Source organism: Artemia franciscana, chromosome 2 (assembly GCF_032884065.1).
Source record: "Artemia franciscana chromosome 2, ASM3288406v1, whole genome shotgun sequence".
NCBI classification, from domain to species: Eukaryota; Metazoa; Arthropoda; class Branchiopoda; order Anostraca; family Artemiidae; genus Artemia; species Artemia franciscana.
The window spans coordinates 46,666,448-46,680,568 of NC_088864.1; the positions used below are offsets into that span (position 1 = coordinate 46,666,448).

Below are 14,121 nucleotides of genomic sequence, written 5' to 3' on the forward strand. Positions count from 1 at the left end.
AAAACTACAAAAAAAACTAAAAACTAATAAAAAAAATAAAAAAGCTAAAAAACTAAAAAAACTATAAAGGTAAAAACCAATAAAAAACTAAAAAAAAAACTGAAAAAACTAAAAAAAGGCAAAAACTACAAAAAAAAACTAAAAACTAATAAAAAAAGTAAAAAAGCTAAAAAACTAAAAAAACTAAAAAAACTAAAAAAAGGTAAAAAACTAAAAAAAATAAAAAATAAAAAAAAACTAAAAAAAAGGAAAAAACTGAAAAATAAGCTAAAATAAAGGTAAAAACCAATAAAAAACTAAAAAAAAAAGGAAAAAACTAATAAATGACGACACTCAAAGAGAAAGCGACCAGGACAAAAAACTAAAAAAAAAGGCAAAAACTACAAAAAAACTAAAAACTAATAAAAAAAATAAAAAAGCTAAAAAACTAAAAAAACTAAAAAAAGGTAAAAAACTAAAAAAACTAAAAACTAAAAAAAAACTAAAAAAGGTAAAAACTAAAAGAACTAAAAAAGAAAAAAATAAATGACGACACTCAAAGAGAAAGCGACCAGGACAAAAGGAATGTTCGATTAGCAATCAACAAAGCACCGGGACACAGGGAGTATAAATGACGACCAGGACACAAGTAAAAAAAAAAATTAACAAAACTAAAAAGAAGGTAAAAACTACAAAAAAACTAAAAAGAAAAAAAAACTAAAAACTAATAAAAAAACTAAAAAATCTAAAAATCTAAATAAACTAAAAAAGAAAAAAAAAGGAAAAAAATAAAGGAGAAAAACAAAACTAAAAAACGAATGTATATACAGACCGGTACACCGGGATACAAATGACGACCGGGACACAGGGAATATAAATAACGACCGGGACACAGGGACACAACTACAACGGGGACACCGGGGGAAACAGGGGGATATAAATGACGACCGGGACAAAAAAACTAAAAAGAAATAAAAACTAAAAACTAATAAAAAAAACTAAAAAATCTAAAAATCTAAATAAGCTAAAAAAGAAAAAAAAAGGAAAAAAATAAAGGAGAAAAACAAAACTAAAAAACGAATGTATATACAGACCGGGACACCGGGATACAAATGATGACCGGGACCCGGGACACAGGGAATATAAATGACGACCGGGACACAGGGACACAACTACAACGGGGACACCGGGGGAAACAGGGGGATAACCTGACAATCTATTTATATGCAAAGACAATGGGACAGCAAAGAATGTTGTATATTCGCAAGTTTTACGTAGTTAAAACCATATATCTATATATATATCTATATTCACAGGTGGGACATAGGGACACAACTACAATGGCGCGTAACTATTATGGCGCGTAACGACTTACGCGCGCGGGGGGGCTTGGGGGGGGCGCGAAGCGCCCCCACCAACTAGGTGTTGGGGTGGCGCGAAGCGCCACCCCAACAGCTAGTATATATATATATATATATATATATATACTAGCTGTTGGGGTGGCGCTTCGCGCCACCCCAACACCTAGTTGGTGGGGGCGCTTCGCGCCCCCCCCAAGCCCCCCCGCGCGCGTAAGTCGTTACGCGCCATAATAGTTACGCGCCATTGTAGTTGTGTCCCTATGTCCCACCTGTGAATATAGATATATATATATATATATGGTTTTAACTACGTAAAACTTGCGAATATACAACATTCTTTGCTGTCCCATTGTCTTTGCATATAAATAGATTGTCAGGTTATCCCCCTGTTTCCCCCGGTTGTCCCCGTTGTAGTTGTGTCCCTTTGTCCCGGTCGTCATTTATATTCCCTGTGTCCCGGGTCCCGGTCATCATTTGTATCCCGGTGTCCCGGTCTGTATATACATTCGTTTTTTAGTTTTGTTTTTCTCCTTTATTTTTTTCCTTTTTTTTTCTTTTTTAGCTTATTTAGATTTTTAGATTTTTTAGTTTTTTTTATTAGTTTTTAGTTTTTATTTCTTTTTAGTTTTTTTGTCCCGGTCGTCATTTATATCCCCCTGTTTCCCCCGGTGTCCCCGTTGTAGTTGTGTCCCTGTGTCCCGGTCGTTATTTATATTCCCTGTGTCCCGGTCGTCATTTGTATCCCGGTGTACCGGTCTGTATATACATTCGTTTTTTAGTTTTGTTTTTCTCCTTTATTTTTTTCCTTTTTTTTTCTTTTTTAGTTTATTTAGATTTTTAGATTTTTTAGTTTTTTTATTAGTTTTTAGTTTTTTTTTCTTTTTAGTTTTTTTGTAGTTTTTACCTTCTTTTTAGTTTTGTTAATTTTTTTTTTTACTTGTGTCCTGGTCGTCATTTATACTCCCTGTGTCCCGGTGCTTTGTTGATTGCTAATCGAACATTCCTTTTGTCCTGGTCGCTTTCTCTTTGAGTGTCGTCATTTATTTTTTTCTTTTTTAGTTCTTTTAGTTTTTACCTTTTTTAGTTTTTTTTAGTTTTTAGTTTTTTTAGTTTTTTACCTTTTTTTAGTTTTTTTAGTTTTTTAGCTTTTTTATTTTTTTTATTAGTTTTTAGTTTTTTTGTAGTTTTTGCCTTTTTTTTTAGTTTTTTGTCCTGGTCGCTTTCTCTTTGAGTGTCGTCATTTATTAGTTTTTTCCTTTTTTTTTTTAGTTTTTTATTGGTTTTTACCTTTATTTTAGCTTATTTTTCAGTTTTTTCCTTTTTTTTAGTTTTTTTTTTATTTTTTATTTTTTTTAGTTTTTTACCTTTTTTTAGTTTTTTTAGTTTTTTTAGTTTTTTAGCTTTTTTACTTTTTTTATTAGTTTTTAGTTTTTTTTTGTAGTTTTTGCCTTTTTTTAGTTTTTTCAGTTTTTTTTTTAGTTTTTTATTGGTTTTTACCTTTATAGTTTTTTTAGTTTTTTAGCTTTTTTATTTTTTTTATTAGTTTTTAGTTTTTTTTGTAGTTTTTGCCTTTTTTTAGTTTTTTCAGTTTTGACGTCACCTAATCCAGTTTTTTCAGGTGACGTCACCTGACACATCCATCCACACATCCATCCACACATCCACACACAGACAACTTATTTTTATATATATAGATATATATATATATATATATATGTATATATATATATATATATATATATATATATATATATATATATATATCTATATAAAAATAAGTTGTCTGTCCGTTACGCCAGATTATATCTTAAATATATATAAAAATGAAACTAAACTGAAAAGCAAACTGAAACTAAAAATGTAGAAACTGGTAATTGCATAAATATTTCTATATATTTTGACAATAGATTAAAGTAATTCGAAAACCTTATAACAGATATTTATAATTTTGAGTTTTATTATAAATTGTCGAGTGTTTGCATGCTTGGTACGTAAAATTTTTTTCTAACATCAATGTTAGAATGAACACTGAAAAATTGAAAAACATTGAAAAAGGTAGAATGTTACCAAAAAGCAAAACCAGGCTTGCGGTTCAAAGAGAAATGGCCAGATTAAGAATGTGCAATTTACGTCAACGAAGGCGTGTCGAGGAACTACCAGAGCAACGCGAAACCAGACTTGCTTCTGAAAGAGAAAGTAAAAAAAGAAGGCGTGCCGAGGAATCAAAAGAACAGCAGGGAAACAGGCTTGAGGCTGATAGAGAAAGTAAGAAAAGAAAGCGTGCCGAGGAATCAGAGCAATCTGAAAGTTATCGCCTGGCATTCAGGTACAACCCAGTCGATGATTATAGCTTGAGTAGATGTGTTCAAATCGGGACAATGTCTAAAATTTGTCCCTATTGCAAGGCCTTGAAATTCAATGGTGAAACAATGGGAATGTGTTGCGCCTCAGGAAAAGTTAAACTTCCTCTATTGGCTGCACCACCAGAGCCATTGAAGACTTTCCTTACTGGAAATACGTCAGAATCTAAGCGTTTTTTGTCAAAAATCAGACAATACAACTCATGTTTCCAAATGACGTCGTTTGGAGCCCAAATCGAAAATCCAGATCAATTTATGTCTACTTTCAAAGTAAAAGGGCAAATTTATCATAAAGCAGGGTCCCTTCTACCATTCTCAGGCGAGAATCATAAATTTTTACAATTGTACTTCATCAGTGATAGAAATTCTGAATTGAATGCACGTTGCGAAATTTCTCCCAACGTTGAAAGGACAATCGTTTCCCAATTGCAACATCTTTTCCACGAAAATAATAAGTTAGTGCGTCTGTTCAAAACAGCCATCGATTTGATGCCTACTGATACTCATAAAATTGTTATTTCCGCTGACAAAACGCCTCCTGGCCAACATGTGCGTAGATACAATGCTCCGACTATCGACGAAGTGGCAATCGTTATGGTCGGTGATCAGTTTTTACCTCGAGATATTATTCTACATAAGCGAAACGCTCAGTTGTTAAGAATTGCTGAAACTCATCGATGCTACGATGCCCTACAATATCCTATCATTTTTTGGGATGGAGCCGACGGCTATCACTTTAATATTAAATTGATGAATCCAGCCACTAACAAAGAAATGAATAAGAAATGCAGTGCAATGCATTATTATTCCTATAGACTAATGATTCGGCAGGATGAAGAAAATTATATTTTAAAATGCCGTGAATTGTTTCACCAATTTGTCGTGGATATGTATGCTAAAATTGAATCAGAACGTTTGCTATATATCCGCCTGAATCAGACCAAGCTCCGCTCTGAACAATACATTCATTTGCGAGATGCAGTTATTTCAGGCAAACATTACCTATAATACCTAGATCAACTCCTGCAGACGAAATGAATGCTTGCCTGAAAAATTCTAATTTATGGGCACACGTAAAAACATTAAAATTAACTACAAATATGCGTGTCCGATTGCAAAACGATGACTCTGGTCAAACATTTTCAGATCAATTGCTGGCAATGGGAAACGGAAAGCTCCCAGTAGACTCAATTTCAGGACGTATACAACTACCTGCTGATTTCTGTAATTTAGTGACGTCCAAAAATGAATTGATTGAAAAAGTATTTTCGAATATTCTAAAAAATTATAAAAATAATAAATGGCTAAGTGAAAGAGCGATTCTCGCACCCAAAAATATAGACGTCCACGAAATCAACAATATTGTTTTGACCAAGATTCAAGACCAGGCAGTCCTTTACAAGTCAGTCGACACAGTTTTGGAACCAAATGAAGCGGTTAATTATCCATCTGAATTTTTAAATTCCATAGATCTTTCAGGGTTTCCACCACACGTGCTACAACTAAAAATAGGCGTACCAATAATACTTTTAAGAAATATAAACCCACCAAAGCTTTGCAATGGCACTCGACTTGCCGTAAAAAAAACAATGGAAAACCTAATAGAGGCCACAATCCTGACAGGGCCTTTTGAGGGTGAGGCTGTTCTTATTCCTCGCATTCCCATGATTCCAACAGATCTGCCTTTTCAATTTAAAAGATTGCAATTCCCAATTCGATTAGCATTTGCAATCACCATTAACAAAGCTCAAGGTCAATCATTAGAAAAATGTGGTATTGATCTTAATACTGATTGTTTTTCGCATGGACAATTGTACGTTGCATGTTCGAGGGTCGGTAAACCTGACAATCTATTTATATGCAGCGAGAATTGGACAGCGAAGAATGTTGTATATTCGCAGGTTTTACGCAGTTAATTTGTATTTCGGAACCAAATGAATCGGTTAATTATCCATCTGAATTTTTAAATTCCATAGATCCTTCAGGGTGTCCACCACACCTGCTACAACTAAAAATAGGCGTACCAATAATACTTTTAAGAAATATCAACCCACCAAAGCTTTGCAATGGCACGCGACTTGCCGTAAAAAAAAAATGGAAAACCTAATAGATGCCACAATCTTGACAAGGCCTTATGAGGGTGAGGCTGTTCTTATTCCTCGCATTCCCATGATTCCAACGGATCTGCTTTTTCAATTTAAAAGATTGCAATTCCCAATCCGATTAGCATTTGCAACCACCATCAACAAAGCTCAAGGGCAATCACTAGAAAAATGCGGTATAGATCTTAATACAGATTGCTTTACCAATGTACAATTGTATGTTGCATCTTTGAGGGTCGGTAAACCTGACAATCTATTTATACGGACAGACAATGGGACAGCGAAGACTGTTGTATATTCACAAGTTTTACGTAGTTAATTTGTATTGTATCTATCTATCTATCTACCTATATAAAAACGAGTTGTGTGTATGCATGTTTGTTTGTTTGTAAAAAGAGCGTTTGCATATGACGTCATTATTAGTACATACGGCTTTGTATATGGACAGACAATGGGAAAGCCAAGAATGTTGTATATTCGCAATTTTTACGTAGTTTGAAACACATATATAAATCTATCTATATTCACAGGTGGGACACAGGGACACAACTACAATGGCGCGTAACTAATAAGGCGCGTAACGACTTACGCGCGCGGGGGGGCTTGGGGGGGCGCGAAGCGCCCCACCAACTAGGTGTTGGGGTGGCGCGAAGCGCCACCCCAACAGCTAGTATATATATATATATATATTTTTATATATATAGATATATATATATATATATACTAGCTGTTGGGGTGGCGCTTCGCGCCACCCCAACACCTAGTTGGTGGGGGCGCTTCGCGCCCCCCCCAAGCCCCCCCGCGCGCGTAAGTCGTTACGCGCCATAATAGTTACGCGCCATTGTAGTTGTGTCCCTATGTCCCACCTGTGAATATAGATATATATATATATATATGGTTTTAACTACGTAAAACTTGCGAATATACAACATTCTTTGCTGTCCCATTGTCTTTGCATATAAATAGATTGTCAGGTTATCCCCCTGTTTCCCCCGGTGTCCCCGTTGTAGTTGTGTCCCTGTGTCCCGGTCGTTATTTATATTCCCTGTGTCCCGGTCGTCATTTGTATCCCGGTGTACCGGTCTGTATATACATTCGTTTTTTAGTTTTGTTTTTCTCCTTTATTTTTTTCCTTTTTTTTTCTTTTTTAGTTTATTTAGATTTTTAGATTTTTTAGTTTTTTTATTAGTTTTTAGTTTTTTTTTCTTTTTAGTTTTTTTGTAGTTTTTACCTTCTTTTTAGTTTTGTTAATTTTTTTTTTTACTTGTGTCCTGGTCGTCATTTATACTCCCTGTGTCCCGGTGCTTTGTTGATTGCTAATCGAACATTCCTTTTGTCCTGGTCGCTTTCTCTTTGAGTGTCGTCATTTATTTTTTTCTTTTTTAGTTCTTTTAGTTTTTACCTTTTTTAGTTTTTTTTTAGTTTTTAGTTTTTTTAGTTTTTTACCTTTTTTTAGTTTTTTTAGTTTTTTAGCTTTTTTATTTTTTTTATTAGTTTTTAGTTTTTTTGTAGTTTTTGCCTTTTTTTTTAGTTTTTTGTCCTGGTCGCTTTCTCTTTGAGTGTCGTCATTTATTAGTTTTTTCCTTTTTTTTTTTAGTTTTTTATTGGTTTTTACCTTTATTTTAGCTTATTTTTCAGTTTTTTCCTTTTTTTTAGTTTTTTTTTATTTTTTATTTTTTTTAGTTTTTTACCTTTTTTTAGTTTTTTTAGTTTTTTTAGTTTTTTAGCTTTTTTACTTTTTTTATTAGTTTTTAGTTTTTTTTTGTAGTTTTTGCCTTTTTTTAGTTTTTTCAGTTTTTTTTTTAGTTTTTTATTGGTTTTTACCTTTATAGTTTTTTTAGTTTTTTAGCTTTTTTATTTTTTTTATTAGTTTTTAGTTTTTTTTGTAGTTTTTGCCTTTTTTTAGTTTTTTCAGTTTTGACGTCACCTAATCCAGTTTTTTCAGGTGACGTCACCTGACACATCCATCCACACATCCATCCATCCATCCATCCACAGACAACTTATTTTTATATATATAGATATATATATATATATATATATATATATATATATATATATATATATATATATATATATATATATATATATATATATATATATATAGATTTTCAGTTTTTATATGTTTTGACTCTCGCTGTCCAGGTGGATTTTCATCTAACTGCGCGGTCTAGCGTTCTTTAGCCGCAAGCCTGTTTCCTTTCTGTTCTTGTGATTCCTCGGCACGCTTTCTTCTCTTACTTTTTCTACCAGCCGCAAGCCTGTTTTTTTGCTGTTCATGTGATTCCTCGGCACGCTTTCTTTTCTTACTTTCTCTATCAGCCGCAAGTTTTTTGGCATAGACTCTTTGAGCAGCTTCCTCGGCTGTTGCCATTGTAGGTTCCTCAGTAATTTTACAATTAAACATTTTTTGTCCACGATCTTCTTACAATTAAAAATTTGTCTTTGAACGATTTTCTTAAATACCTTTAATGACGTCATCGTCATAACAAACATGACGACAACTAACTTCGTGACGACATGACATGATGACATGACGTCACTCGACAGACATACAGACAACTTATTTTTATATATATAGATAGATAGCATGTCTTCCAACCGCAGACAATTTGCTGTCTTTTCAAAAATATTTGATTATTAAAGCAATCCGATTTCTAACAACGATATCTACTAAGCTTCAAACTTTTGGTTTTCTTTTTTAAGGTTTTTGAATTGTTGTAATCCCTTGTTAAAATATATACAAATATTCTTACAATTACCAGTTTTGTTCTTTACACAATTTAATGTCTGTTCATACTGTTTCTTTTCAAAGATGTTTGATTATTGAAGCAAGTCCGATTTCTAACAACGATTTCTACTAAGCTTCAAACTTTTGGTTTTCATTTTTAAGGTTTTTGAATAGTTTTAATCCTTTGTCAAAATATATACAAATATTTTTGCAATTGCCAGTTGTTTGCTCTTTAAGCAATTTAATGTAAGCTTCTCTATGCATGAAATTCTTCATTTTTTTCCACATAAATGTGACAACGTCATTGCAATACTCACGTATATAAAAATGACGCCACTCACAAGTTTTTTTCTTCAAAAATAAGGCTCGTAAGGAATCTTCTCAAACTTATGACCTATCTAGGCCAGGATATATATATATATATATATATATTCCAATAATTTATATGTACATTTTCGTAGAGCCATATTAGGTTTAATCAGACCTGAAAACCACCATTTTCTACTATTTTTGTTTTGGTTGTTACAAATTTATTAAGTTTTAGGGTAATATCACGTTTCCGTCAGTGTTGCCACGTTTAGCCAAAAAAATAACACCAGCGGAACTAATTAGTTAAATTTGACAGAGCTTGTCTTCCGTAAATATTAACATTAGCAATACGTCAGCTCCCAAAGACAACTACATCCTCAACGTCAGCTCCCAAAGACAACTACATCCTCAAAGGAAAGCTACATTTGCTACTTGGCACTGTTTGGTGTCTTATGTTTTTAGCTTATTTTTAAATTGTGTTTGTTATCTCTTTTCTTTTGTACCCGCTACTACTAAAGCTGCACAACTACCTATGAAGGGCGTTTTGTCAAAAATTGATGCCCTGATTTTTTTTCTAATTTCTTAAGACATATACATTTTCCTAAGTTTCCACTTAACCAACTCAAGCAACGAGATTTGATTTTCGATGTCCTTGGTACTTTAGGAAAGAACATGATTGGCTTAGGAAAATACGTCAGAAAAGTCAGCCAATAGAAATCAAAGCAAACTTTTTAACACGGAAACATGGACAACAATATCTCTTTCCCTCTTTGTTTGAACTCGGTTTGAGTAAGCAGATTAAAAGTACTCACTCGACAAGGATGAAGGTTGCCGGTTATGACCAAGAAGCACCGACCTCAACTGAGAGGCATATTCCTCATCCGTGTTCGACCAGTCCCAGCCAGATCTTGTCAAAGAGGAGTCAGAATTCCTGAGGTTAACATCCAAGTTAGGGGTAGACTTTGACCCCGTCATTCCAGGCGTGACTTGGATTGGCTCAACTCGTGGCACTGGTTTACACCCATCATCATTAGGAATAGGAAGCCTAAAAATGGGGTACATCATAATATCTCTGAATTCATTTCCAGAAACTTCAGTTACTGTTTTCTTCAGTAACAGAATAATACTAGAAATCAAATCATGTTTAATGCATACAAAATTGCTCAATGTTTGTAGCACGTCATTCAATCATATACTTACCAAGATACATTTCTGGTGAAAACATAGCAATAAATCAATCTTTATCTTTAATTGAAGTGATAGCATTCAAGTGCCATTTGAACGCAGCAGCGAAAATAACTGGTTTAAATGGACCATATCCCTATTGTAAAATCAAGAACTATTAAAAAACCAGTCATTCAAATAGGACATTCTTTAAAGGGGTCCCGCACTTTATCGTAGAGAAGTTAATTGAGCCTTGTAAATATTGAAGGCTACGAAATTTCAAATTACATTCATAGTTTATCCCCCAAATTTTGTTTGATCGATTTGAATTCATGCATCAGTGTGCTTTGGCCCATTCTACTACTACTACTATTTTTAACAACTTACTGCGTCCCCAAGCCACCTGAGGCCAACACAGCTGCATAAACTCCTCCGGTACTTGTGTATTATTCAAAACACACTCAATAAGTGAAGTTAGGTTCTTTCGTGAAACAAATTACGATGCGAAAATCCGGTTTCATAGCCACAAAGACAGAACTCAATTTAGTTTGCTACGCATAGTGATAGAAGATAGTGTCTGAACATGGATTTTGAGACGAAGATTTGGGATTTGCCAAAGACTGAAAACGAGGCAATTATATTTAATACACAATGAATAATATACAAGCACCTATTACATCCCAATCCAATCAAAGCGTCCCTCTATACAACGTCCGAGGAAATTCCAATCGTCATTGAATCCTTTCTTACGACCCCTTTCCAAACTATTCGGTGACCACCTACTTTCGTTTGGCCCTAGATGGATGGCCGAAAAGGACGATCTTCGGCAATCTGCCGTCCTTCATCCACAAGACGTGTCCTTTGGCCCATTCACAGTGAGATTTTACAAATACCGAGATTTAGCTAGCACTAATTTGAACCAATCAGATTGTTCGTGGTATTTTTGGATTGGCTGAAAAATTCTGCGAGAAATTCTGATTGGCTTACATTAGCGCTATATAAATCTCGGTATTATTAAAATCTCATTCTGAATAATTCTTTAAAGTTGCATCTGAGCTACACGGTTGCAGAGCTTGTTCAGTTCGGATTACTCCACAAAAATAACTTTTATTCTCAGTCGTTTTTAAATGGCGTTTGATTAGCTTATGCTAGTAAGGATAAAAATCCTCCAGCGCCATTGATGGCACATAGGGCAGCGACACGACGTTTCAGTTGCCGGGTCTGTTTTTTTTTTTTTTTTTTTTTTTTTTTTTTTTTTTTTTTTTTTTTTTTTTTTTTTTTTTTTTTTTTTTTTTTTACAGAGAAAGGTCCCGAACCCTCGGCCCCGTATTACCAAGTAGAGCATCAATCCTGTTATGCATGTATAAGGTTAAAATTTGGTATACGTTTCGTGAATTTCCTTTCGTGAAGTCCTTTTCCTGATTTGATTTGCCAAGTAACAATAGACTTTTCAGTGTCTGTGCCAAGAAAGTATCCAGGATTTTTTATGAGGGGGGGGGTACGAATCTTTAACAAACGCTTCAAAAATTTGTTTATCTTCATTTTTATTACGTTTTTACGAATCGGACAAGCATTTCGGGGGAAAAGGTTCAAACCCCCTCCTCCCCCCGTTTACGGCCTTGATCCGTGTCTAAATAGCGAAAAAAGTTAGCTTTCATTCACTACGTCAATACGTACCCAAGCTCTACTAGGTCATTCCTTAGGTTTGTTAGAGAAAAAAACTTAAATACAGCAGAAGGATATTCTTTATTTCAGACAAACATTAATGTTTCAAACAAACACTAAGGACCTTGTAGAGCTTTTAATATAGTGAACGAAAACTGATTTTTTCCTCTATTTATTGGTACATACACAGTCCATGAAAGCTCTATATTCCCTAGGCAAATCAACAAAAAGTATTCGTAAAACAAGCGTTAGTCATTGCCCGAAAATAGAATTTTCCCCTACATTTTTAAGGGGCTGAAAAAATGTAACGGTTTTCTAGCTAAAAATAACTGTATTTGTTGCTGTATTTTAAAATACATATTAAAATACATATGGCTGTATTTTACGCCAGCCTTTGAAACAGGATTACTCTCTAGATCCGTGATTCCCAACGTGGGGTACAGGCCCCACGGGTGGGACATTGCAATATTTTGGTGGGTCATGGGAAGACCGTGTACCCTTCGGCTGACTATATTATAAAGCCTTAATTTTGAAAAAAAAAACATTTTTCATGTGAATGACGTTACATTCAAATGCATTTAAAGAGCAAAAAAAAGTATTGCAATGGCGTGCATTCAGACACTATGTTCATTAGTATGCCAAGTTATTGTCATTTTAAGCTTTCTTCAGATTAATAAACGCAATATTTTGAAGTTGCAAAACTTAAATATTACGAGGGGGCATCAAGACTTTAGACAAGCCTAGGTGGGACACGGCCCAAAATCGTTTGGTAATCAATGGTCAACATTAACGCGCATTTTCTGCGTTGTTTAAGCTTTAGCATTGAGAGCATGGCTCAATAAAACTAAACGGAATACTGGATTTATGGAAGTACCTTTTGTACAGGGGCAACTATTGGGGGACAATGACACCCCTATATTTTGAAAAAAACTTTTGGGGTAAAAACTACCTCTCCACAAGATTTCAAAAATATACTTTTGTATCTTAGTTAAACAAGGAATTGAAAAAAATATTAGCCCCCTCCCTCCTTCATTTTTGTGTAGGTGTACCCCTATTTCTATGAAAATCCAGCTTATCTTTCACACCTATACGGTTTTATACTCTGGAAGAAGAAGCCAGTCAGTCAAGCCCTTTAGGTCGCAAAAACATTAGAAAAAATATCGTTAGCTATTTTATGGGATATGCGTGAATGCATACGTGTACACTATTTGCACAGCAGCAGTTAGTTGCGTCAATTCAGAAAAATTCAGGAGGGTCGAAAGGGAATTTGTTAATCTAGGGAGGGGTAAATTTGTAGTTTTTTTCCATTTTCTATCAATGAAAGTACCAAAAAGGTATTTTTCAATGAAAATACCCCATAAAGACAGAATCTAGGTGGGGGAATAAAATACAAAGGGGCAAATTCCCACCACCCATTGAGCCACTGACAACTGTAGTGGCCCAATTTGAAAAGAACTAATTTAAGAATGCATTAAGGAAACGTTTAAAGATTCCAAATAAAAGGCTTTCCTGTTTCACTCAAAATTATGATGATTACTGTGTTTACACATAAAAGTTAATTAGTTAATCGGTTTTTCAAAACGGGAATATTGCAGGAAGAATAACGTGTCTTCCTCAGTTTATGAACTAATCAACCATAATCTTGTCAATACAAAGCTATGTGGTCTTATGAACAACGAAAAGTTTGTTGTTTTTTGTTTTATTTTTGTTTTGTTTTTTAAATAGGAATGAAATTAACGTTTAGATCCTCATAACATTTAGATCTTAACTGTTCGTTTCTGAACCGTTCCAAATCATTCTGAACCGCTCCAATGATAGTCCGATCAAGTCCACGGAACAAACAATAGGGACAGTTTTATGACTTTCCAAATTTTATATTTTATTCCTATGTTGTATTTACAGGACGCTTCAACTTTTATGTGAAATAATGTATGAAGCAAGGTAAATCACTAGATATTAAAGTCAAAAGTGGAAAATAGAAACAAAATTTACTTGCTCTAAAAGCGTAAAAAGGAAGAGCCTCAACAAGTGGCATCAACTGTGGGAGGACTGGGATTGAAAATCTGTCAACCTCAATTTTTTGGCCTCCCTTTTCCCTAGATTTTAAATAACATCTTTTTGATATTTATCATTAGAAAATGCCATATTTTGGTATATTTACTAAAAAAAAAAATCAAAGAACTCACAATCACCCCCCCCCCCGGGTTTCGAAAAAGGTTTTCACATTTTGTCCCTCTCCCTTAATTGTCGTAAACCAATGCCACTGGTGTCAATTCAATACCCCTTACTGCATAGAATTCAACTTATCCAAAATTTGATCACATGGATAATCACTTTGGATAATCAATAAAAATCAATTATAAAATCATTGAGAACGATCCCCTGGCCGGATGCCAGATCCTTCCGTTTTTTTTTCTTTTCTTTTCTACATTTTCTGTCTGATAGATGTG

General features: G+C 34.1%; 1 protein-coding gene across 1 annotated transcript in view; it reads right to left on the reverse strand.

The window, feature by feature from the left end:
• LOC136042728 (uncharacterized) overlaps positions 1 to 14,121 on the reverse strand; it is a gene marked incomplete in the record, with an annotated part of 208,929 nt that overhangs the window by 101,380 nt on the left and 93,428 nt on the right. The window contains 1 exon segment of the mRNA XM_065727690.1: positions 9,655 to 9,887. Within this exon segment, the coding sequence (XP_065583762.1) occupies positions 9,655 to 9,887 (233 nt within the window).